This window comes from Ooceraea biroi, chromosome 5 (genome assembly GCF_003672135.1).
Source record: "Ooceraea biroi isolate clonal line C1 chromosome 5, Obir_v5.4, whole genome shotgun sequence".
NCBI classification, from domain to species: Eukaryota; Metazoa; Arthropoda; class Insecta; order Hymenoptera; family Formicidae; genus Ooceraea; species Ooceraea biroi.
Window position 1 is genome coordinate 13,092,199 of NC_039510.1, and position 24,332 is coordinate 13,116,530.

At 44.5% G+C, this 24,332-nt stretch overlaps 1 protein-coding gene across 3 annotated transcripts in view; it reads right to left on the reverse strand.

Moving 5' to 3' along the window:
- Window positions 1-24,332, reverse strand: part of LOC105280996 (microtubule-associated protein futsch) — a 282,442-nt gene that overhangs the window by 128,919 nt on the left and 129,191 nt on the right. For 2 of the 3 annotated variants that reach the window (XM_026969570.1, XM_026969569.1), the window contains exon 8: window positions 4,846-4,908. The exons of the other annotated variant lie outside the window; for it this stretch is intronic. In XM_026969570.1, the coding sequence (XP_026825371.1) occupies window positions 4,846-4,908 (63 nt within the window). The remainder of the gene's footprint in view (window positions 1-4,845; window positions 4,909-24,332) is intronic. 3 annotated transcript variants of the gene reach the window in all.

Genomic DNA, 24,332 nt, shown 5'->3' on the forward strand with positions numbered 1-24,332 from the left:
CAGAGGTACCGGTGCCGGTCCGATTCTCATCTCGCGCCGACATTGAACGTGATCTTCGCATTAAGAGAGAACGGTTATCTAGCTTGAAATTTATCATGCTGATACGAGTCCCGTGTTGCGCGTTAAATTCAACTCCGGCGAGGGAATGGGAAATTATGGGTTACTCGGCAGCGTGATACAAGCGCGCATCGGGAAAGTATTATATTTTACATGGAAAGAGAGAGAGAGAGAGAAACCAGGCTACCAAACAAATTACTCATTTTTACAAGATCCCTGAGTGGATCCGGTTTTGCCCAAAGTGCAAGAATCCATGAATCTTCCGGTAAAACGCCATTGTGCGTATCGTGCGTGGCCCGCATGAAGATAAAATAGTTTTTGCAAAAGAGGACCTCGAAGATTGCGTTTCTTCGGCGTTTACCCGAATGAGTAACTCCGACGTTATTTTATGGATATTCGCCCGAGGAAACTTACGCGTTCGCGTCTCTAATTTCTCTTGCTCGCCGCGTTCCCGTTACCCCTTTTTCTCTTTCTCAAATGAAAAGGTGTTTTGCTGTGGAGTAACGGAGGGCGGGAGAGGGTTGCTCCAACGCGCGCGACGGATTCTGCGAACCGTGGGACTGCGAACCACCGGATCAATACACCGTCGAGTAATTGCGGTGTAACGTCCGTGGGCAGCAGCCATGAGAGGGAACGATGAAGGCTCCGTTTCTCTCTCTCTCTCTCTTTCTCTCTCTTTCGCTCTATCTCTTATCCTGCTTTTCTCTCTCTTCCTCTGCAAACACGTTGATATGCATGGAGCTGTGACGACGGCATCGCACACACCGCATGGGATTCAAGAGAGCATTTTAATTTCATCGTTAACACGCCAATTTAAAATACGCAGAGTGTATTTTAAGCAACTGCACACTTTCCCCGAAAAGCGAATGTTCGCTGACGAATTCTGAGTTCACACGTGCCTGCAAAAATATTATGGACAATTTAATCGCAAAGCTGCTCGATACTGAACTCGATACTGACTCAGATTGAATTCAATTTCAAAGAAATAAACAAATGACGAATTTTTCGCACCGATTTCGTTCGGGAAATCAATGTTTAACACATGCAAGCAATTACATAGGCAAAAAGTTGCATTTTGCACGATAAATGTTTCACGTTAAACGACGATTCCGATCGCACGCCTTGTATGATTCGACAAGATCCGTTAGGAAATCTCATCGAGAGGAATTACGTAACCAGGGAATCGCGACTATTTCACGCTGTGCAGTGAAATTTAATCTTCAGCTCGCCGAGCTTTCAACACCGCAATGAGCAATCGACTTGCGAGCTAAGCGAGGCGCGAGGAAACATTACGGCCCGTCGTTGCAATCTTCGCGCAATAAAGAAAGCGATTATTGCTCGGGTGAAATTAGTCGGATGCGAGTGGCGATTACACGGCAGTTAATCATAATCGCCGCCGTGCTGCGAGATCTTGACCACACTCAAGGACCGCGTTAATGCTGGCAAGTACTGCTCGGTCCATTTGAAGTAATGACGCGTTGTTAAATTAGAGGAAGACGTTCCTGCGACTGCCACTTGAAGATAGTTAAACGTTCGCTTCGAGGAACCTCTCGAACCTTTCTCGCGTTGATCCACAGACGTTTCGGTGCCGTTTGCTCGAAAATGAGGGAACTGTCAATCTCGTAATTACTGTTGCCCATGCCCTCGTTCGGCAACTCGCGAGCGCAAATTATTTTGGTCGAGTCGTAGTTAAGTGAAGAAGTGGAATCAACAAATCAGCTAAATCAGCAGTAATATAATATTTCACAATCACGAAGTAATACTTATTAATGCGTTTTTTGATATATCTTATATATCTTTTAATATCTTTTTATGAGACTTAAGCTTGTTCGTTAATGTGACGTGGTTGCGACAACCGAACTTCTGAGAGTTACGTTACCGTTAGAGATGACGATCTAATGAAATTTACGATGAAGTAATGTAAATGAGGACTAAATATAAATTGTAGAAATGTAATCTGTTGCTCGGGGCTATTTAAATTCTTCAAAGTCACATTTGGTAAACGACCTCGCTCAATGACTTACAACCTCCAAGCTCATAGTTCTTATCTGAATAATTCATTGTCTACCTCGAGTAACCGATAAAATCGAAATCATAACGACGAAGAGATAAGATTGAAATCGGCCTTCAATCAAAATACGAAAAAAAAACGGAGATCGAAGAATCTAATAAACTCATTATCTGCAATTTTTTTCTAGTGATATCTCGTATTGACGGAGATCCGAGTAGATTTGCGACGTCAACGAAAAACACGCGATTCCAATGCAATTTTCTGAGTTCTTACAGCAATGCATCAGGTATAATGCAATTTCGCGTTCTTTGCTCTGAAGACAGGAAGACTTGCGCGAATTTGGGTTACAGCGAGTGGAGGTTCCGAGCACAGCGGAGGCGAGGAAAAAGAAATGAAGGAAGCATGTACGTATACGTATAAATAGATAAAGTGGCAAGTCGTAGGAAGACGGAGGCGACGGAAAATCTTGGCTGCTTGCCAGACGTCGCGAGATAAATAATTTATCACTATCGTGTAAACGTGAGAAGCCTGGCCAGCTGGTTCGTGCACGTCGCGCAGCTACTCGCTCCTCTCAGTGTCCCCTTTCTCTCCATCTTTCGTACTTTTCCTCTCTCGTTTTCCTTCGGCCCTTCGTGTTCGGATACTACCGTCTGCTATTAAAATAACCGTTCCCGCTGACCGCAAAATGTCCCTTTCGCTTTGATTGCATGTCCAGCGATATGAATGGGCGCGCTGGCAAAAAAGCGCTCGACAAGAAGGTCGACGGCCATCGGGGGATTTTGCGTTTCGCTGAAATTAAGACGAGTCTTTCCGGCGAAATGTGACGTCTGCTTTTTTTCTCTCGATTTTACCTCTTTAACTGACGACTTTTCGGTCGCCACGCTGCAATAAACCTTGTTCTACGATGTATGACCAATTAGAGTTTATATGACGAACAGAGACCATTATGCGTTGCCTATCATTGCGGGAAACTGATTATGCATGCGACTGAACGGACGTAAAATGGGTCAAACTGAAACGATATCACTCTCTTTCTCCCTTTCAAAAGGGAGAAAATTACCTATTTCAACGGAAAATATTATTACTAACATAAGAAAACTAGGTTACTGCTAACATATGGAATTCAGTGCATGTCAATATTGATTCAGCTTTCTAGAATCAACACCAAGTTAGAGATTCCTGATAGATGAACTGGCGGAGTTAAAACGGCGATAAAATATCAGCGATAACGTTATCAAAATCAAATAGTAATGATATACACGTAGGTAACAGTTTTACTTTGAGCGTAGAAAAAGTTTGCACGATTAAAATATTCTCCCGAACACATTGATTTTAGATAAAATATCATTATCGATATAATAAAATGCACGTAGACTATTCACTTTGAGAACAAAACAAACTAGCACAATGCATAAAGTCGTTATGTGTGTAATTTTAATGAAACAATCTCTCAACTCCATTAAGTATGAAACATATATAAATTAAAAATATTAAAAATTTGAACGCGATACGCGAGTGTATTTACTTTGTATTAATAGACTACTATTGATTTAATAAATAATTTTCGCGTGAATCAATAAAACTTCAGAATACGGTTCATGTATTTCGAGAGTAATAGAAATTTAATTTTCAAACGTGAATTTCAATGACTTTTGGGTATAAATTACAAACAAGATTTCTAAAATCGAAATGTTTCCAATTTTGAAATTTTCGATTGCAAAAGCTCTGAGGAAGAAATATCCCCCGTATCATAGAAAAATTGCATCAATAGTGGCCTATTTCTAAAATTTACTTATTTATTTATTTATTTTAAATGGCACGTTTATAGAAAATATCGTCCTAAAGTCGTCATTGGAAAATTGATCGGCGATATGTTTGTCCATGTTCGTTCGCGTGATACACCAAGAAAGCCAGAGCATGTAACAATACAATAATCGATTTCGCGTAACAATGACAAATCTCCCCATTCCAGTAGAAAGAAATATTTTACGTTTCCTACTTACGTCGACAAATTCTGTAAGTCGCAAATTCTATTTGAAGACTTAACATAAGAAATGCCGATTTAGTATAGCACGCTTTAAAAACGATAATTCTGTTAGTAGAGAGAGAGAGAAAGAGAGAGAATGTGTCACCGACATATCGGACAGTGCCAGAAAGAGCGCAAAAAATTGCGAATTGCCGAGATATTTATGAGGGCAAAAGTGAAAATGAGCAGTACCTATATTTTTCTCTTGCATTCCTATTCGCGCGAGCAGTATAAATAGCGTTTGGCGAGAAAGAAAACTCTCTTGGTTCGTTTTTTCCGGCATTTTGAGCATTTTTATTTACACGGACACGCGCTTCTGAGAATGTAATAAAACCGGTGGGCATCTTGACGTCGTATTTTTTCCACAAAACAAAACTGATATAGATCATGCGTTCCGAGTAAAGCGTGACGACACGTTGCACCAAAAAAATGCTGAAGATGGCATCTCGTGTTCAATCTTACCAAGCGCGTAGAACGTGTAATAATCACATTTCGCCGTGATAACTAAATCGCTTATCGCGCGCGCGCTGAGTCTTCCTGGACGCTCAGCTCACCTTGGCTCAGCGAATTTTGTAAAGGAAAAAAAAGGAGAAATGAAACTGCACATGCACACCGTTTGGCTTTGCATGTTTTCAAGGTAAGCGTAACCCGATAAACTTGCGCAACGAAAAAATTCAAGATATCCTTTCGACGAAACGTGCGCGAAAAATATCTCTTTCCCCAGTAAATGTGAGTTTAATTATTAACTTACGATTTAACGAGTCGCTGTTGCAAGTTAAATCTCCAAGATGAATCGTAAAGTACGTCTTCTTACCTGCAACAGGAAAAAATTATCGGTCAGATGGGTAATACAAAAGTGCTAAAAGTGAAAAAAAGATCTTAATGTCCATATTAATTCGCCAATATTGATTTTATTTCGTGTCATCCTCTCTTTTAAGAATATTGCTTGATTTACGTCGGCTTGCTATCTGACTGATTCTCATTCCGCGCACTAGTTTCGAAAAGAATTGCAATTATTCGGCGCAGAAGATTGGAGAACTACGCTAAGTGCCGTCGCAATTCGACTGCACCGACAGTCGCGTTCAAGTACCTAAACTTCGAAGGGAGGAACTCGAGGGCGAAGTATGTGGATCGATGAGCAAGTCCGAAGAAGAAAGAGAGGAAGAGAGAAAGAGAAAGAGAGAGAGAGAGTCGTTGAATCTGATACAGAAGTTTTGATAGCACGCGCGCGAACGAGATAGCTGGATCGAAAAGAGATGAGAAGGGTGATGAAAGAAGCGACAGACTAAGGGAGGAAACCGGGACATGTACGCAGGGGCGGAAGCGTCTACTACGGATGGTAGGAAATGGACGAACGAGGGTGGGAGAAAACGGCGGCAACAGAGACGCCACAGAGAGCCATTAACAAGTTCGACACGCGAGTCGGAAAGTTAGCGAAACTACCGGCAAGTGGTGTCAGTATATAGCCCGGTTTATAGCGGAACTTCCATTGGCAACGCGCACGAGCTCGCTCTATACACGTATATCTCTGTGTGCGAGCAGCCGCGCGAGTGATTGTTACATGTATATACATACACGCGAAGCAACGTGGAAAACTTTGCGAAAACTCGCTGGGCGCTTCGACGCGCCAAAACTTTTTAATTGATTTTATTCGCTCGTCGCCATCCTGATGGTAGTGGTGCCGCGTGATTTATTCACCGTTCCTTTTTTTCTCTCTCTTTCTCTTGGACTTCCCGCACGAGAGAAATTACTGGCACGGTATATACCCCTCGCGAACTCTTTATCTGATTATCGCGTTCCGACAGCCTGCAACAACGTAATTAGAAAGATTCTTGGGAAAAGTTGCGAATTATTTTAGCCGCGAAGTATCTCAGCTGAATGATCTTTATTCGAACGTTATTCATCCTGCGTGTTGTCAAACGAGCAACATCTCCGTGAGATTCATTTCGCTTCTCGAAAACGAGCATAGAATCGCACATTAATCTTCTTTAAAAAAAGGTCAAGCTTCAAAAATAGAGTAAATACAGCTATTCAACAAGTCATGCGTTGCTATGCACCACATGCACATTATGTGCGTTGAATCGTAATGAGCGAGGATTTCAATATGCAATGATCTCGTCGCATGAATATTTTAGAATGTCAAGTAAACAATATTCTCCGGAAGTCATATTTTCTACTATTTCATTGCTCCAGGTATTCTTTAGTCGCCTACAAACAGTTAGGAAAATTTCTGAATCGAAGAGCATGTTCATGAACTTGATAATACAGCTCCAGAGAGCTTTCTGATGTCGGGAGTCACAGCAAATGACAATTTAATTTCTGGTCGTTTCCTTTTCCTTCACGCTGGCCCCGGTAACATTTCGAACAACGTTCCCGATCCGCTTGATGGAAAACTTCGCCGAGAACTTTGGACGGAAAACGACTACGGTAATTCAACGGAAAAAGTTTATCGCGCCGAATTAATGGTGCTTCGAACTTGATCGCTTCGACTTTCAACGACTCGCAGAGAATCTGAGATTAGCTCTGAACACTGTGGTATTTCGGCACTTTTCCCAAGCACCCGCAAAAACACGCGTTCCGAACAATTAAGTTCGATACAATGGCAATGTATGTCACGATCAATCGTTCTCACGTGGTTTGCCGGGATTTCTTCACTGTTAAAATAGCAATGCGCAATTTTGTTTTGTTTTTCTAATCATTAGATAGATGTAATTTGTGTAGTTATACCGTTTTTCATAAAACGGTACACGTTAATTGAATTTGTACCTGCCCCTATTGAGAATCCACACAAGCGCACTGCATCTCTCTTCCGCTTTCCAGCTCGGCTGGCTGCGGAATTGCGCGCGCCTTCAGAGTAATTGCGTGGTCTACAAATCTAAGCACGCGATTGCTCGAAGGGAGATTGTTCGTGATTTCACTTCCAGCCATGTGTATGAAGATCTAGGAAAGATGAAGATGAGAGGTAACTGCACGGATTTTTCTTGCGTGCTCAAGGAAACTTGTTATAAAATATAACAGCAACTCGTTATGTACCTATGTACACGAAAGCATTGAAAGACGCACAAGTATAAATAATCAGACTACCCAGACTATGTTTTATTAAACATACAATAGAATACACTATGCAAACAGGTTCCACTTAAAGCGGCACATCTTTCAATGACGATTTAATGATTGCTAACAATTATTTGTTAAATACATGTTGGCAAGTGAGCAATATCGAAATGTATAAAAGGTCACTCTGAAATGTCGAGAATTAAGACACTCGGTCGATCCATTTGTCAGCGTCAACATGCATGATTGTATCCAGCTGCGTTATTAAGGGGTATCACGAGATTCGTTTATAAATCTATTACAATGCACTCATGAATAATTTGCGCGGCGCTCTCGGGTATCGCGAACTTTCGCAAAGTTCAAGATTATAGCAGACGCCGTATCTTGTGGCGGAGACACGAGCAATCATTGTTTTACAACCCGCGAGAGCTTTCGGTGTTACCAGGCCGTGAGGTTGTGTGCGTGTGCCTGTGTAACTGTATACGAGGATATATATATATATACATATATATATGTTTGCCTACGGAAACTGGCACACAGTCCCCGGAGGGAAATTTGCATGTACTTTACGCAACGAGGCGTGCACTTTCCTTTACAATCTCGCGCGTATAGCACGTCCAACTTGGCGAGTAACTATCGAGCGGTATCTTAATACTTTGCAGTCGACCCATACACGATCACGAACATCACCGTCCTCCGCGAAAATATTCAGACAAAGATCAGAACATATCGCCTTAGCCGTACGAGGTTTCGCAGTGTCTCGCTAGAGCCGCGATCTATTGTCTTCTGCAAATGGCATGACGCGAGCGTCGTCACCGATCTGCCAGAAATAATTATTTGCCGTATAACTTTATTCGCCGCAATCTCTGCCGTGTATTATAAACGATATTGAAATGAATATCGTGCAATAAATATCTCTCTGACTCTGACTAACTGCGAAAACTGTCTTAGTCATCCTAGTTTAATGCATCCTGCTATCTCTGCATCTTTCAACAAATCAGCAGTATTTTTGCTTCATAAAATTCCTGGCAGCTCTCCCGGCTTACTCTGTCCATTTACAAGCGAATTTACATCGAGACGAGAGCGATTCGGTATAGAAATTAGGAAGGACATTCGGAGTATCTCGAAATCGGCGGATAGCGGCCGGGTGTCAAATAACTTTCAGTCTGATAACTGTTAGAACGTGTTCCGCTCCGCGTATTAACACGCGGCCGAGTATCATCGCGCGAGATCGTGCGGTGCGGATAAAGTCCATCTCGCAGAAGGCGTGAAACTCCTCTCTCTTTTCTCTCTCTCTCTTTCTCCCTCCCGTCTTTCTAGCGACACAGGGAGAAAGAGATAGCAGAAGAGAGCCACCGACCATATCGGCAAATCCCATCAGCACTTACGTCGGATTTGTGTGTGGGTCGCGGACTGTGGTACGCACCACACCGCCACACCACACACACGCACATATCGTGCGTAGCTGTGTGCGCAGCCGGCGTAATGGATAGCACGTATGTGCCCACGCGTGCACATAGGCGACCACATACACGCTCCCTCCCTTCGGCCCTTCACTTCCAGAGATCCCTCTCTCTTCCTCTCCCTCTCTCTGTCTCTCTTCTATGTGACCATATAGATACAAGCTCGGTTCCGAGTAGCGTGTCTGGCATCTTCGTATATAGCGTCGCGGCGTGGGCTCGCGGCTGGCATGCATTATTCACGAAGTAGTCACAAGCTAAACCCCACGTTCCTGCCTGCCTGGCCGCCCGCCACCCCTGCCGGTCGTGCCGGTTTCGCTCTCCCCCTGGTCCTCCGCTTCCCTCTCGTCGCCGCTTGTGCCCGCGAGCGCACTGTGCTTCGCGGTGCATGCACGCGCTCATGGACATATGGGGTGGTGCGATGTATCGCCCCGTGCAAACCAGCTGTGGACTCAGAGGTGGGAAGAGAAGAGGACTCATTCTCTTTCTCTTTTTCTTTTTCTTTCTTTTTTTCTCAGTCTTTGGCTCCGTGAGCGGTCTTCTATTCCGCCGATGTTACCCTTTCTTCCATGCTGCGCGTATATTTACGGGCGAGGGGAAGAGCAGAGAGAAAGCGAGGAAAGGAGAGATGGAGAGGTTAAAGCCGACCCGCTCTCTGTTACACGATCGTTGACTTAATTAAACTAATGAGGACGTTTCGATCGAGGTGGAGCCCGCCTTGAGACCAAGATACCGGCCAGCACTGTCACTGACCCTGCTTTCTCCTTCTCTTGCGTTCTTCCTGGCGGCTACCGTGCCGTTGCTCGATCGAGTTCTAAAGTGACCTGCGAGGGTGTCGGACTCGGTGGATTCTCCCGGGAGCTATTCGGACGGCGGAGAACAGAGGATATTGTTAAACTTGGATAAATAACAATGGGTATCCGGGGAATAACGTAGATGAGAGAATAAATGACGCACGCGGTTCCAGGATTTCTCGTAAAGCATCCGACATCTCGGGAAAGATAAACTAAGATAAATACGCGATGCCGAGTTTTATGCTGTTCATGGCATAATTTTTGATAAACAATATCACTCTTCGGAAGCTAGAAATTGATTTAAATCAGAATAAATAATCTGCTCAATTATTGCAACGTTGTATTGGAGTAATACCAATCATGTTACTGTTTATCCGAAATCTATCTAATTTCAGACTATTCGACAAAACCTCCAAAATTTCATTTAAAAACAGAAGCATCCTTATCATATTCCATACAGTTTATTTTTCCAGCACGTGAAAAAGTCACGAAGAATTAGCTAATGATTAAACATTGCGCAAAATTGTGCTACATCCTGATTCTCATAAATCCCGCTACTGAAACTGAAAAACAGTCGAAATTAGTATGATAACAAATGGCTTCTCACTAAATGCGAACTTTTCCAACATTTACCGACTCCGAAACGATCCGACCATTACTGACAATGAGATACAGAAGAAAAGAGTGTAACCTCCATTTCTTGCTGCTCGGATGGATTTCTGCGCGCAAAGTTCACGCAAAGTCGGCGCTTGAATCTCCAGAACAGTGCGGCTTTCCAGAACAGTGCGCCTCGAGAGAGGAAGAAGAAAGCCCGGCGGCGATTACGCGAGGAGAAAGTTACCACGGCGAAACGAGAGAACGAGACTGTTCTTGTAGCTCTGTCAGTCGGTCTTTCTTTCTCTCTTTCTGCCTTCCTCTCGACCTATAATCGCGATAGACAGCGGGAGCAGAGGAGACGGCCGGGCAGACGGCGCGGGTACAAGAGCGAGAGGAGCGCGAGAACCGGTTTTCCATGAAGCCTCGTGTCTAATCGCGGCGCTACACGAACATTATAAGCCCATCGCACACAAATTTGCATAAAAGCATAAGCACCACGCGCAAAGTATCTGGACCAATGAGATGTTCCGCGTAAGCTGCGTCGAATAGCACACCACGGCTAGCTATGTGGCTCGGATGTTCCGTTTCGCTCGACACGCTTTCGCGACGCGCACCTATCGATTAGATTTACGCGCGATCGCACTTCTTAATCCCTCCCGCTATTAAGCAGATAACAAAATTACCGTGTGCAGGTTGTATCGTCGTGCATTAATCTCGGCCAGATAACTTTCGTTTACGTTCCGTGTGGTCGGATAACTGCAAACGACCACTGAGAAGATCGACCTGTTCAGAACTGGAGTAAAAGCGAAAGACGAAAAATAGGAATAAGACAATAAAATATAGATCTGGGGTAGTTCAATCACGCGCGTTTTGTTGGAGAAAAGTTGACCCAACGTCAAACAATATTTTCGCTAATCAAATATCTGACAAAGCCAAATATACCACGTGTATGAGACAAATGTTGCTGTCAGGGATAGCTGGAACGATGACGTACAATGCGACATTTGTGTTGGGTTTTTGATGATTGTTTTACACTCACTGTGATAAACATTTTCCGCTCTCCCGCATATCTCGTATTCGGTTCGTTTAACTGCGACCAAGCCAAACGAGAGCAACTTGTTACATGCACCGAGATAGGCACAATGTAATGGTACAATTTATCATGTAACATGCACGCGCGCGCGTGTAATATGCTTTTATTAATTTCTCGTAAAATTGCATTATTGGTGGCATTATCTTTAGTTTTATTTCCAGTTCGACGATTGGCTAACGATTTAAACCTTGTCGCTCGAGATCAATTCCGCTTTGTGAAAAATATCTGGATTCGCACACGATTTATCAATTCCGTAACAACTGCAATATCACGGTATATTACTCGTAAATACGAGTTAATAATTAGCAACGAATTGAACTCAACTAAATTATGCTATTAATATCGCAACTACCCTGCGCGTATTCGTGATTTAATTAAACGGTACGGCGAATATATAGCGTTTAATCGAAATCTATTGTTCCTCTCCGTGCGTATGAGAATGTAATTGTGTTTGCAACATTAATTAAACTGCCGGGAAGGGCGCCGTTCTCTTTTAACATTAACTTTTTTATTCGCTATTGGAATACATTTAAATGTTCAATAATTATATGATTAGCTTGAAAGGACAATTAATATACGAGAAAGTATAGGATTTTTCCTACAAAAAATTGGAAAATAGGATACATCATTTCTGAAAGCGAAGAGAGATTAACGAATAGAATAATGAGTATAATTTTCGCATTTTAAATTACTCGCAAATATAGCAAACCGAACGAAGCAGATATCCAAATTAAATTTATTTAAATTATTTCGTGAATAATACGAAGAAAATTTTATGTTAATTAGTATCGCTTGTTGTTGTGATGGTGGTACTCGCCACTGTGATGATGCGGGTCCATAAAGCTTCATCGCAAAATATTCCGCGAGAGATAGCCACCGCAGCTTCCGCTAAAAATTCTCGAACAATGAGAGAATAACAACGACGCGCGATTGTGGTTTTCCTTTAATCTTGGATAAAAAAGCTATGCATCGATATCGACGTTGGCAGCCCTGCTATTTTTATTTGTCTAATCCTCATCCTGCTACTATTATTCTCATGGTGATGTATCCTACGATCCGTTTCTCGCGAAAAAAGAGGGAAAGAAAAAGACGTGAAGGGACGATACGATCTGCTCCATTTAATTTGCCAAGGCAAATGTTTATCATGGGCTTACCAGCCTCCTATCGACATTGTTATATCCTCGGTCTTTATCGAGAATCGAATGAAATCTACTTCCTTTCTTTTCGAGAGCTTCGTTTGCGGAATTTCTGCATGGATGTGCAGATAATGTGTGCGTTCGCTGTATTTCGTTCATGAAAAATTTGTGGAAACCCGATAGTTATACTTTTCAAGCAGAATTCTTGAAGAATTAAAATTTCTGAGGAAAGTGGGAGATCAGCTCGCTGGAATTTAATAGAAACTGTCGACGATGTTGTATGAAAACTGGGCTAAATTTTAATGCAATTAAAAGAGAGAGAGAGAAAGTACTCCTAGGAAATATCAGCCAGTTACGTATCATACTATTACTGATCGAGTTACAATTTTCGACATTATATAGCTAAGAGTTAAATGATTTTCGTAAAATACTTATAAACGATAAGATTTAATGAAATTTAATTAAAATTTAAAACTTAAAATTTAATAAAATTTAATTAAAGTGAGAGAGAAAAATTAAATTTATGCTATCTGCTAATCATTATAAGCTTCTCAGAAGATAACTTACATCAACCGGAAATTCACGGTGTACCCAATAGAATTTCTACGTTAATACGATTTCCGTGTGTCTGTTACACACCGGTGTCTATTGTCTGGAATTTTCCTTCCTAGAGTAAAAGCCCGACCGACGCGCGCGTTCCGAAACGAGCGCGATCTCGTTACCAAGCTGCATCATGCAACGCCGAAAGAATTCCAAGCGTGCCACCATCACCATTATCACACCACCGATATTCTCCATATTTTCGTCTTGGAAAAATCCACCTCCATTTTCGCTAGAATTGTTGGTTTTGCGGGCATGTCGGATCGTCCCGAAAATAAGCGGCGCACGGCCGCACAAATACCAGGGCGCAACGGCATTGCATATTCATAGAATAAAATACGAGCATCGAGCGAGAGCCGTGCAAAGAGACCGCTGAGAACAAAGCTTAGGAAGCATGCATATTCCGCACCGTGGCTGGGTGTTTTCAATTCAAAGGACGGCTAGATTGGACCGGAACAAGGCGTATCCCTTCGTCGGCACGTTCCTCAATATACCAGGACCCACGTCCTTGAACAGAGTTCAAGGCTTGCGAATGAGTACCGTCGCGAATGCGGCGACAGCGTGCATGTATCAATTTTAATCAGATTTCTCGTAAGATCCGTGCTAGCCTTCGCTTTCCGATCGTGAGCGACGATAGACATCATCAAAGATTCACGCGCGTATCCTTGATCTCACATTTCGAGAGTTCCTGAGAAGAAAATGCATCAGGTATTTTGCTCCGAGAAACTCGGTCAGTTTGTGCCGTTTCCCGCGAGATGCGGTGGATTACTCGCACGAAAGGTCAACGCGTGAATTATGCAACAGAAAGGACTCGTGCCGTCTCCGCGAGGATTTTCCTCGGAGATCGATGATTCTCGATCGATCGCGGTCTTCGAAGAACGAGGGAACCGGCAATCGTCAATGCCGCTTATCTAAAAAGCTCTTGCTGTGCTAAGAGAATCGGGAAAAGAGCTTAGTTGATTAACTGATCACGCGTGAGATATTCCACGTGCCGCCGTGAAAAAAGTGAAACTTTACGCATACGTAATTAATCGTGTTGACTAATGCAGTGATCTTTTTTAGTAGAAATAAGAAGTCCAGTCCTAGAGTATTTCTAAACGCTCCACTTTGAATAAATTTTATGTAACAAAATCTCGAAATGAGGTACATTGAAGAAAACAGTTCACGTGATACTAAACAAGGAATAAACAACCTCACAAGTAAGGCTTTCTGTTATTCCCATACATCAGCTCAGAGAAGCATCTTCAGATCTACGATTGTTTATAATTATCATCATCACAATGTTGTTGCCAACAAGAAATCTGTGAATTTGCTTTCTACTTATCCAAGAGAATTCGTTTCCCAAGGAGAGGATGCAAACTTTATGAAGCATACTTTATACCAGCTTCTATTTGCGATCCAGCGGAAAAGATCGATCTCGACGAAAGAGGCGCCATTCTAAATAGAGAGTAACGGCCACACCGGACCCATGATTCGTTTCGACTCAGGTAGGACCGATATCCGCGTCCCCTCCGCGCCACCCCAGCGAACCTGCAGCTAACCGAACGCCACATAAGGATTCATGGCGGACCTCGCCATAAATCGAGGATAACGACTGGTCCGTGTACGCGCCGCGAATACCGCCATTAAATGCCAGGAGAGCGTGCGAGCTGCCTCGTGTTCCGCAATTATTTCGCCGAAGGACGACCGCTTCTGGGTTCGCCGGAGGTCCTACGTGATGCAGGGACGCGACCGAGTTCAGGACTCTCTCGGAGAGACAGAGAGAGAAAGACAGAAGAAGAATACATCGGGTATGCGCACAACCCGCGTTCACCTTGTATAATATAAATTGCGCAACGAGGTTTACGTGCCTCATTAAAAATCGCGAGTGACGATAAAAGGGTGTCGTAAAGCCATTTATTCTGAAATCGGCGCGCCTCAGACCTCGCGACTCTGTCTCGCTGGGATGGCTTCATTAAGCGGATTTATCAGGTCTTCATCAGGTTTGCCTCACTGCGAAATCTGATTCTCGCCAATCTCGGGATAGACGAGCACGTGGCGATAGACCGAATAGGCCGGTGTTTTGTCACCTTTATCAAATATCACGAATGCAAAAGCGTACAAAAGCGGTTCGCACTCGCGTTATCTGTGCGCACGCGTTTTCCGCGACTTTCGAATGTCGCAACTTGTCTCCGAGTTATCTAATCTCGTCACTTTGCAAGGCTAGAAGCTCTAGACATTTCGTGATCTATTCGCAGCACTATTTGCGACGATTTGCCCTCGACACAGGTGAGCGGAAATATCGGCGCGTTTCCGAACTCGGAAGTTGCACCACCTGCTGCCGCTGCACGAGCTACGCACTCTCCATCCTCCCCTCTTTCTCCATCACAAGGGTCGATTCCGCTTTAAATCTCCCGGGTCTGTATTTATTTCGTGCCTCTGCGCACTTAACTCGAACCACGACGGTTCTCCATTCGACAACAATTGAAAGTCGATTGAATATTGCACGGGGTGGGAGGAGGGGAAGCGCGAGAGTATTCCTTTTCACATCGGAGCCGAGAGGGAAATACGTGATATATATTCCGCCCTCCGTTTTCCCTTCGACGGACGAACGCGGGGGTGATACACGCATGGGGATGAGCGCAGAGAACGGGAAGTAGGAAGGGGAGGGGAAATAGCAAGCGAGAGAGATGAATGCAGCCGTGATGCGAAATGGGGTTGGCCGTCGTTTATTTTTCGCGAACCGCGAGCACGGGCGTGTGCTCATAAAAGAGCCCTCTTCTCCCCTTCTCTCTCTGTCTTTTTCTTTCTATCTCTCAGCCCTCTGTGTATGCGTGTTTCCGCGGAGTTTCTCCCCGCGAAAGTTTTAATTTCCAGCGACGCAGCAACCCGGCCGCGCGAACAAAAGTTTGACATGGTGCGCGGGGATCATTCGCGGGGATGTATTTTTCCGCCGGACACGCTCTGCCTTTAGCATCATTGTGTGAGAGTGAGGTTTACATCGCGCTCTAGCAGCGTCATGCGCAGCCAATACCTGTTGGCTCTAGGAATTGCGATCGATTACATGGTTCGCCGATAGCCAGGAATCTCGCTCCGCCCTTAAAACTCGCGTTCGCGAATGTTCAAATTATTTGAAAATCGTGATTGTATGTATGCTTCTCCCTCCTCTGAAATGTTACTCTAAATTTATTTTCTTTCACGTATTAAAGAAGATTTATTTCATTATTAATCACGAACAATCGGCGCGCCGAGAATAACAAAAAAGAATCATTGTTCTTATGTAACTCATCTGCCATAATCATCTCTCTTGTAGCCGTCGCGTGATCTTTCCGCTTCTCGCTTTTCCGCGCGCCATGACCTTGTGACTTCGCGGCGCGAGTGCGCGCGCGCACGCCATGTGTTTTCGCGAAAAAGCAGAAGCCGCACCGGCAGCGAGATTTCATCGGTTCGCACGGTATTAAAGTTTTCACGAACGTTACCTGGTGGGTGACGCTGTGGTTTCCCTCGGCTGCGGCGACTGGGCGCGTGTAATCCGTTTTCGTCGATGTAATCACCACGTCACAAAAAGCAAACCAGCTCGCGCGGCGGCACGACACACCACGGCACGGCACCGTGTCGTCCGCGAATCGTAATCCTGCACACTCGCGTTGACCGATGAGCGATCACACTTCGAAACGCGGTGCGATCTCGCAAACGCGAGAAGATGGACGGACGCCGAATCGCCTAAACGCGATTAAAAACGCCGACAATCCCAGACACGACGCGATCACTCTGATTCACACAGGTAACACTCGCGCGTCCGCGTTCATTCGTTCGGTTGGTCGGTCGGTCGCTCCGCCGTTTGCGCGCGAACACTTCCGAACGTCCACGAAGCTGCGCGAGCGCGCCCGAGGCGAGCTCGGCATGCGCGATGTCTCGGCCGTGACCGCGGGCGAACCTCAAAATTGCGCGACAGTGGCGAATCTTTTTTCGTCCTTATTAAAAACTCGTCGAGCAGAGGAATTACACTGCGCTGTTTTCTCACACGAGCAATCGAGTTGCCGACAGTCTCAGAATCCTCGACACCGCGCGACAGCTGCGAGCGCGCGCAATCAGAAAGTTAGTAATCAACTTCGCGCCGAGTGATAACGCGCAATTAGCACTCGTCGACTCGGCGAGCGGACTTCTAATATTTGCCACTATTCACAGATACACCTGCGATTACGTCAGAGGAAGTCACAAGTGGCTTCGTTTCGGAAACAAACGTTCCTCGGTAATAATTCGATTCCGGTGCGAGATTTCCGAGCGCCGCGAGCACCCCCGAAGAACGAAGAACCGGAGTCGGATTGAGTTAACGAAGCGAGCGAGCGAGCGAGCTTGCTTCCTCGTGTTTGCGCGACTCGTCACGCGTGGATCATCGCGTCGGTGGCGACGCGAGGAAGGCGAGGCAAGACCGCGTCTCGCGGGGATCGCGCAAGTAACTGAGCGACCAGGCGGCGTCCCAGTTGCATGAGACTCGCACACGGCTGCGATTCTGCGCAAGAGGTGCCGCGAGTGCAATCGGCGATGGAGAACAATGTGCCGCTTCGAAGACGCGATTAACACTTTTCGCAGCTACGCATCGGCTGCGAAATGATGTGCTTTCTGACTCCGCTTCTGTGTCCACTCATAGACTTTCAGGTATTTTTACATTTTTCACTTCATGTGTATTAGATAGTCATCGTGAATAATTTTATAGATTCATATTGGAGTAGTCAAGTGTTAAGAATGTACCAGATGTTTTGTTAACAAAGTATTGTCAAACAACAATTTTCTGGGACTAGTATTGCAAGAGACGGTTTAAACATTTCTGTTTAACTTGCACTAATGAAATTCTAAACGTTTTACGTTTTGTTCAGCTGTAAATAGTTTACAAAATATATTCCTGACATTAATATTCACCTTACGGGAAACAACGTGTGCGGCAATCAGCGATATTCAAATGGATAATATTTTCCACATTTATCGGCTAATGAAGCTTACAGAAGGTGAAATATATTGCACGTATTGTTTAAAATAGCACATGGGCAGAGGCAGACAATTATCCTTACGCAATGCGCATATCTGCGTCCCGAATGCAAATCGTAATTGAGCAAGATGCGGAAACAACGGAATTCTCTCCGATTGGCGCGCTGCTAATTGAATTGCGTCGAACAGACCGCACGTTCGGTTTTGCGACACCGGACGCCGCGCATCGAACGCCTTGTAATGTTGTAATGCTGTAACCGATATCGCGAGCTTTACGAGCCACGATCGCAACGGGATACGCTCGTTTGCCGTAACGTGGGTAGCCAGATAGAGCGGTATCCGCTATCATGCTTTTCAGGAATTGATGTTAACACACACGCGATCCCTCCGTAATGGCTGCGAACGGACAGTGCTCTTCGATTAATCGGACATCGCGATCCAGTAATGCCGCGGCGGTTAATGGATGAATCGTTTTTAAATCGCGCAACGACGTCATCATATTAGCGGTTGTAACTTGTATCTGAGCGATAATGCGATACCGTGACGACTGTAAAATGAATTTGTGATGATACTGATAAATTATTATTAATTTACCCTTAACTCGACGTAAATTAACCGACGCGTTTACAGTTGGTTTTATTGAGTCATTTATTGTCGACAGATCATTTTGTGTTTCTTATCTTCTGGAAGACAGGATTATTAACTACATTCTGATTTATGCTCCAAGTTTATTTATTTGTTACATCATCTGTCTCAATGTGATGCTATTCATATATCGTGAATGGAGTAATGCTATCTAATGCTAGTGCATATTTCATCACAAGAAATAGTAGCAAAAAGACTTGATGAATTCTCGTCTTTCAGTCCTCAAACAGAAATTGCAAGAACTCGGGTTAATATTTCTCGCTAGCAAAAAGCTTTTCGTATTACTGTGTCGTACTGTATAAAGATGCGGTTTTCGATATTTTAATATTAGCACTATAATATCTGAGTAGATTTCATAACGCATCGCTCTTCGCTCTTCAATTATCCCTTCCAACAGATTACAGTTTTTCCTCTTAGAGAAACATAATAAGAAAAACTTGTATTGCTGCGAAGAATATTCAGTGTTGTTTTCGCGGGTACCGTACGTCATTACCATGAAGTAAAACGTATTCGCACACTAGGGGAAAAAGGGAACAAGACACGATGTTGCACGTCATGCACTCGTGCCTCTCATTACACGCGTGCACGCGTTGCGTGACGGATCGGCTGATCGGCCTTGTCTCAAGCGAGGTCTCTGGTTCTTTCTTGGACCCTGCGAGGAAGGGAACTCGCCCTCGATGAACTACAAAGTGCACTCAGCGACCTGCACGAGTCAGACGGTGAACGAAGCCGTAATGGCTAGGGCCGGCCCTTCAGATGCGGATCAAGTTCCGCAGAAGCGATTTCGCGGTGTGGCGGTCCCGCTTCGTGACTTTGCGCGATGCGAGTCCCTTGCATCCGCTCGTTCCACGATTCGTCCTCACGCAGGTACACGACCCAGGGAGCCTTCTCGTCGGCTGATCGTCGTCGTCGGCGTCGTCGGCATCCTCATGTTTCATCGTGCGAAACCGGCCAACGCGTAAAACCGGTTCCACGAGAACGAGGAGGAGAAAGAGTGAGAGAGAGAGAGAGAGAGAGAGAACGGGCTCCGTTTTCGCCGAATCGGCTCCAGGGCCCAGCCTCGCATTCGGACCAGGCCCTTAAGAATTCTTGTTTTTCCAATGGCCGGATTCCGACCGCCCGCGATCCAATCGATCGTGATCCCGGAGCAGCCGGCGGCGGGCACCGGAGAACCCACCGATCTCCCTGTTTCTCTTTCTCTCCAATGGTCCATTGTCGAGCAAGGGAAGAGTGAGAGGAGGACGGGACAGCAATCTCTGCAACGGCGCTCGGGCCCATGGTTCGTCGTCCGTGAGCAGTTTTAACGACCGCGTGGCCCGGATCGACCCAGTGCCTCCCGCTCTGTTATTTTCCGCTGCCGACAGCACAAACTTCTCTCTCACATGCGTATCCCGGGAAATGGGCTGGTTTGGATTTCTCCATTTTTTTCCTCCCTTTTACGACCGTTCGTTGTTTCGTGCGTAGAGGGATATTACGAGCGGGGCGCGATCTCACATCCCGGAACCTCCTCCAGCAGCCTAGAATCTACAGTCTTGCTGCGAGGATCTTTAGTGTTGACTTACTTTGTATTCAATTCGGTAGGGAGAGATATGAAGAGTGGAGATATGAAGGATGAAATTTACAACAAAAACAAAATTCAATTAAACTCAATCAACTTGCTCTCTGATTAATACGTAGAAAACACAGATTGAACTATTGATATTAATGTACTTCCAATAATGACACAGAATTTTATAGAAGAAGAACTGATACGTGAAACAAGTTGCAATAACACTTAAAGTTAATTATCACAAAATGGATTAGCAATCATAATTTGATTTGATTAAAGAGAAGAACGCCAAAGAATCTTCCGGATTAAAAAGAAGAATGCCAGGATCTTCCGGATTAAAGAGAAGAACGCCAGGATCCGATTTGCTCAGAATGACATAGAAAGCAGAGGTCGATAGAGAGAAGAGAAAACTGAGGAGGAAGCGTGATGTGCCAAGCAATCCGATTCTTGTGTCTCCAAGGAGTCACCCCGTCCCTCCCTCTTTTGGTCCCGCTCGGACGGGTCAACCCGGTCGAGTGGTAATTCTAGACTTAGTCAGCACAGCCGGCATACCTCGTCAAGGTTAACTCACTCGTTCCGTCCTGAAATTCCATCCGTGCAGAAACACGTTGCAAGGCGGCGCGGCGAGCGGAAGCACAGAGGAAATCCATGTGGAGGAGAGAATGGGACGGAAAGAGACGGAGCGATTTCTTCCGCTCCTCCTGCTCCCCACGTCCTCGAGGGGAATTCTGGGTTAATGGCACCGCATTACGATCGCGTGACTTCAGCATGAGATCCATGCGCGCGATCTGGATCGCAGTCGTGGAGGAGGCAAGAGTAACGCGGCGAGATACGAATCGATCTTGAATATAATACCGCCGACACGGGCGCGTGCACGTGTGTGTACACGTATGTGACACAGACAGGATTCGATCGATCGGCCGATTTGCTGATGGTGGTGGAGAATGGGGTACAGGAGGAGCTGAAGTAATTACGTTTTTTCCGTGATACATAGTCGTGTGTACCGCGTGCCGCACGTGAACCATCAACTTCACTTGGTGAGTGAAGAGTGGAGTCACGATTCCCGTGTTTGAGGGACGAAGCGCACGGTAATACCTTCGCAAATGTTTTCATGCGCAGCCTAGCTCTCCAAACGAGAGTTCCAAGTCAATAAAATTGGTATTGCTGCGGCGTGCACCAGGTATACCGGTCGTCCCGTTTTTGTTAGACCTCCAGTCTGTCAATTCAACATTGATGTTTCTTTAAATGTATTTTTAATTAAATTATCAAGTTCGCTCGTTCATCTTTTAACTGCTGAGCACGTGTAAAGCGTTTTGATTTAAAGTTAGGTAAAATTAGAAGGAAAATAGGCAAGGTAAATTTTCATCTTATGATTTTATATTGCAATAAAAGAATTGACTTTAATGACACTAATATAATTGATATTAATATTGTAGCATAAATGACGTTAGTTGTGGGACACTGTGTATACACTTTCTCGGCGTGAGTCACTGCACTCTCACTGTTAAGAACCGTACCAGCCAGCGGCCCGATTCGAGGCGGTTAAATCGAGAAGAAAATAAACGAACCATTACACCTGCTAAGTGCATTTAGAAACATATCACTAAATCAAGTCCGATTGCCATCTTTATGACCGTTAAATCTAGAGAGCCAGTTAGAGATTCATGAGTCGCATAATATTTTATCAAAATTTCAGCGATTCGGACGTGTACGTAGTTGTGCCAGACCAGGAATACATAGACACGGGGATCTGTCGCTGGTTGGACAAATTTATGTGTTAATTTATAGTGACGTGAACATCGGCATCGACGATTGACGTCCAGTAGATGTCAAAAACGAGACACAGAATCGACCGCGAGATGGGAACAGAACGAGGTCGAACCGCGATTAATTATCTATTTTTGCAGCAAGCGTCGACGACGACGTGTTCGGATCGCATCGATCCGATGAGAACGTCGCGATCGAATTATCCCTATCGGACATGAGATATGTCCGGAATACGTTAAAAACGATTCGTCAGCGGCTTCTATATCGAGAAATCCGGAATTAAGATCGCTCCGAGGCGCGGCGTACATCGATTCGCATTAAAGCTGCATGGCGTTTAAATTAAATTTTCTGATCCTCGGATAAATGTCGAGACGGTTTTAACGCGCATGGATTATCCCGATAAATTACGTTCCGGTGCGATTAGCAGCTCTCAAACAGTCGCATATCATCTGAAACGGAAATACTCACTTCTGTTTCTTAATAAAGTGATATCGTGTGCACGACTAGATAAATAATGTCACATTTACATGTTATGCGAGAAGACGTGCGTAAGCATCGTGTTTGAACATGTGGACACGCATGTTTTCCATGGACACGTTTTCCGTTAAGCGTATTCCATGCTTGCGCAAACGGTCTTTGAGATTATTGGCCTCAGCCTTACGAGGAAGGACATTCGAGACAGGATACGCTGGACACGATCATGTTTCCTCGCACGTGTACGCCAGACAACAAGGACGTGGCCCTTCTATGGCTCGTCCTGCGAAACGTCCAACGAGACATACGTCGAAATAATGAATAGAAGATAAGAGGGGAATTTTATTTGGGGAAAAAGAAGGGCATGTAGATACCTCTTAAGAACCAGCATACGTCGCTTACATCTCAGGAACGTAATAATGTTTCACGTGAGAATATAACAATCGCGATAAATCGGCTTTGAACTTATCGATTAATGCGTTAACGTTTCTTAAGAAAATTTTTCTATGAATGAAATGTGATGATATTTTTTACACGACAAAACTGGCGCACAGCATTAATTATGCATGATGCTCCAAAAATAAATAGTCGATTTCTCCTATGCAAACACTTTTTTTAAACGTCGTATGCTTTCATAACTTTTCAAGTTGCAACGTTACAAAATATCATAGATAACCGAGTTGTGAAAAGAATTCTCTGAAGATAAAACTCTTTTTTTTATAAGGAACCGTTTCTCTAGGTCAGTTTTGGTAATACGTGGTGTAACCTGGCTGATATCCTCCGTGTGCCCAACAGCTATTTGTGAAGGATAACAAATCATTTTCTCGGTTTCTCCGCAGTATGCAAACAAAACCACCGTTGCGAGATTTACGCGGCATGCCATCAACGCGTGTCGATGGCTTGAATCACGATTCTGTGTTTCTCTTTTTCCTCATACCGTTTATCCGCGCAAAACAGGCATAATAAACTGCAGTCATTGCTGCGAAAATAACGTTTCTCGATATGTATTTGTGTCCGATAATTGCTAGGTGAATACACTACCACAAAAATATTTCTTATCACAGGATGATGTTATCCAATAGGATTTAATTTATGACTGCAATTTGCGAAAGAAATAAAAATGTATGAAGTATTAAGATTATAACAGAAAAGAGAAAAGAATACATAATAAAATAAATGTCCACATTTCAAATAATATTTTTCATATCATTGCAAAATGACTCGTTAAAATTCTTTCATTTTTACTATTATTTTCTCTCGATAGTTATGACTATCGCTATCGAAATAACTTTCACTTTTATAGATCTGCAATACAAATTTTATGGATATTTCTCTCTACAAAATCTTACGAATATTTAAATTATGCATGCAAAAGTGTCTTACGTCTTTACGCTTCTTTACATATTTACTTTTAGATTAAGTATGTGGACTTTGTTCACACACACACACACAAGTCGGACTTTCTTACATGATCCGCATGATTATTGGCTCGTGATTATGGGCTCTTATTAAGAAAGTAAGAGCGTGAGCGAGATATCGTCACGCGTCTCGTTTCGGAGATCGCATCTGAACGTATTGCCTGTAAATTCCACAGACGTTTCTTCCAGATCCTTTTCCGTCTCTTTTTCTCCCCGCCGAGTCAGGGAGGAAATAATTACGGTGCCCATTTAGAAACCGGTTTGACTCCGGTTCCTACCCTCCCTGTCCTCGGCCCTCGCGAGGCGAGCTCTTTGACGAGAACCGCCGTGCCAACGTGGAGAAATACAGAGAAGAAAGAAGCGGAGCGAATGAATAAACGAAGGAAGGAGAGAACGTGTAACCGGCAGACAGAGACAAGGGACGGCGAATAAAATCGCGTAGGGCACAAAGGGCCGGCGGGAGGGAAAAGGGGAGATGGAAGAGGGCCCGGCGCGTTATTAACGGAGAAGGGAGAAACGTCATTTTAAATACAAGCCGCGAAGCAAAGACGGAACTCGTCGAGGGATCGCCTGTCTTGTGGAATTCTAGCTTTCCGCCACGAATGCTATCCGACTTCCGCGGTTCGTTCGTCCGTTCGCTCTCTCGCTCGCTCGCTCGTTGCGTTCACAATCCTTCGTCCTGCCTC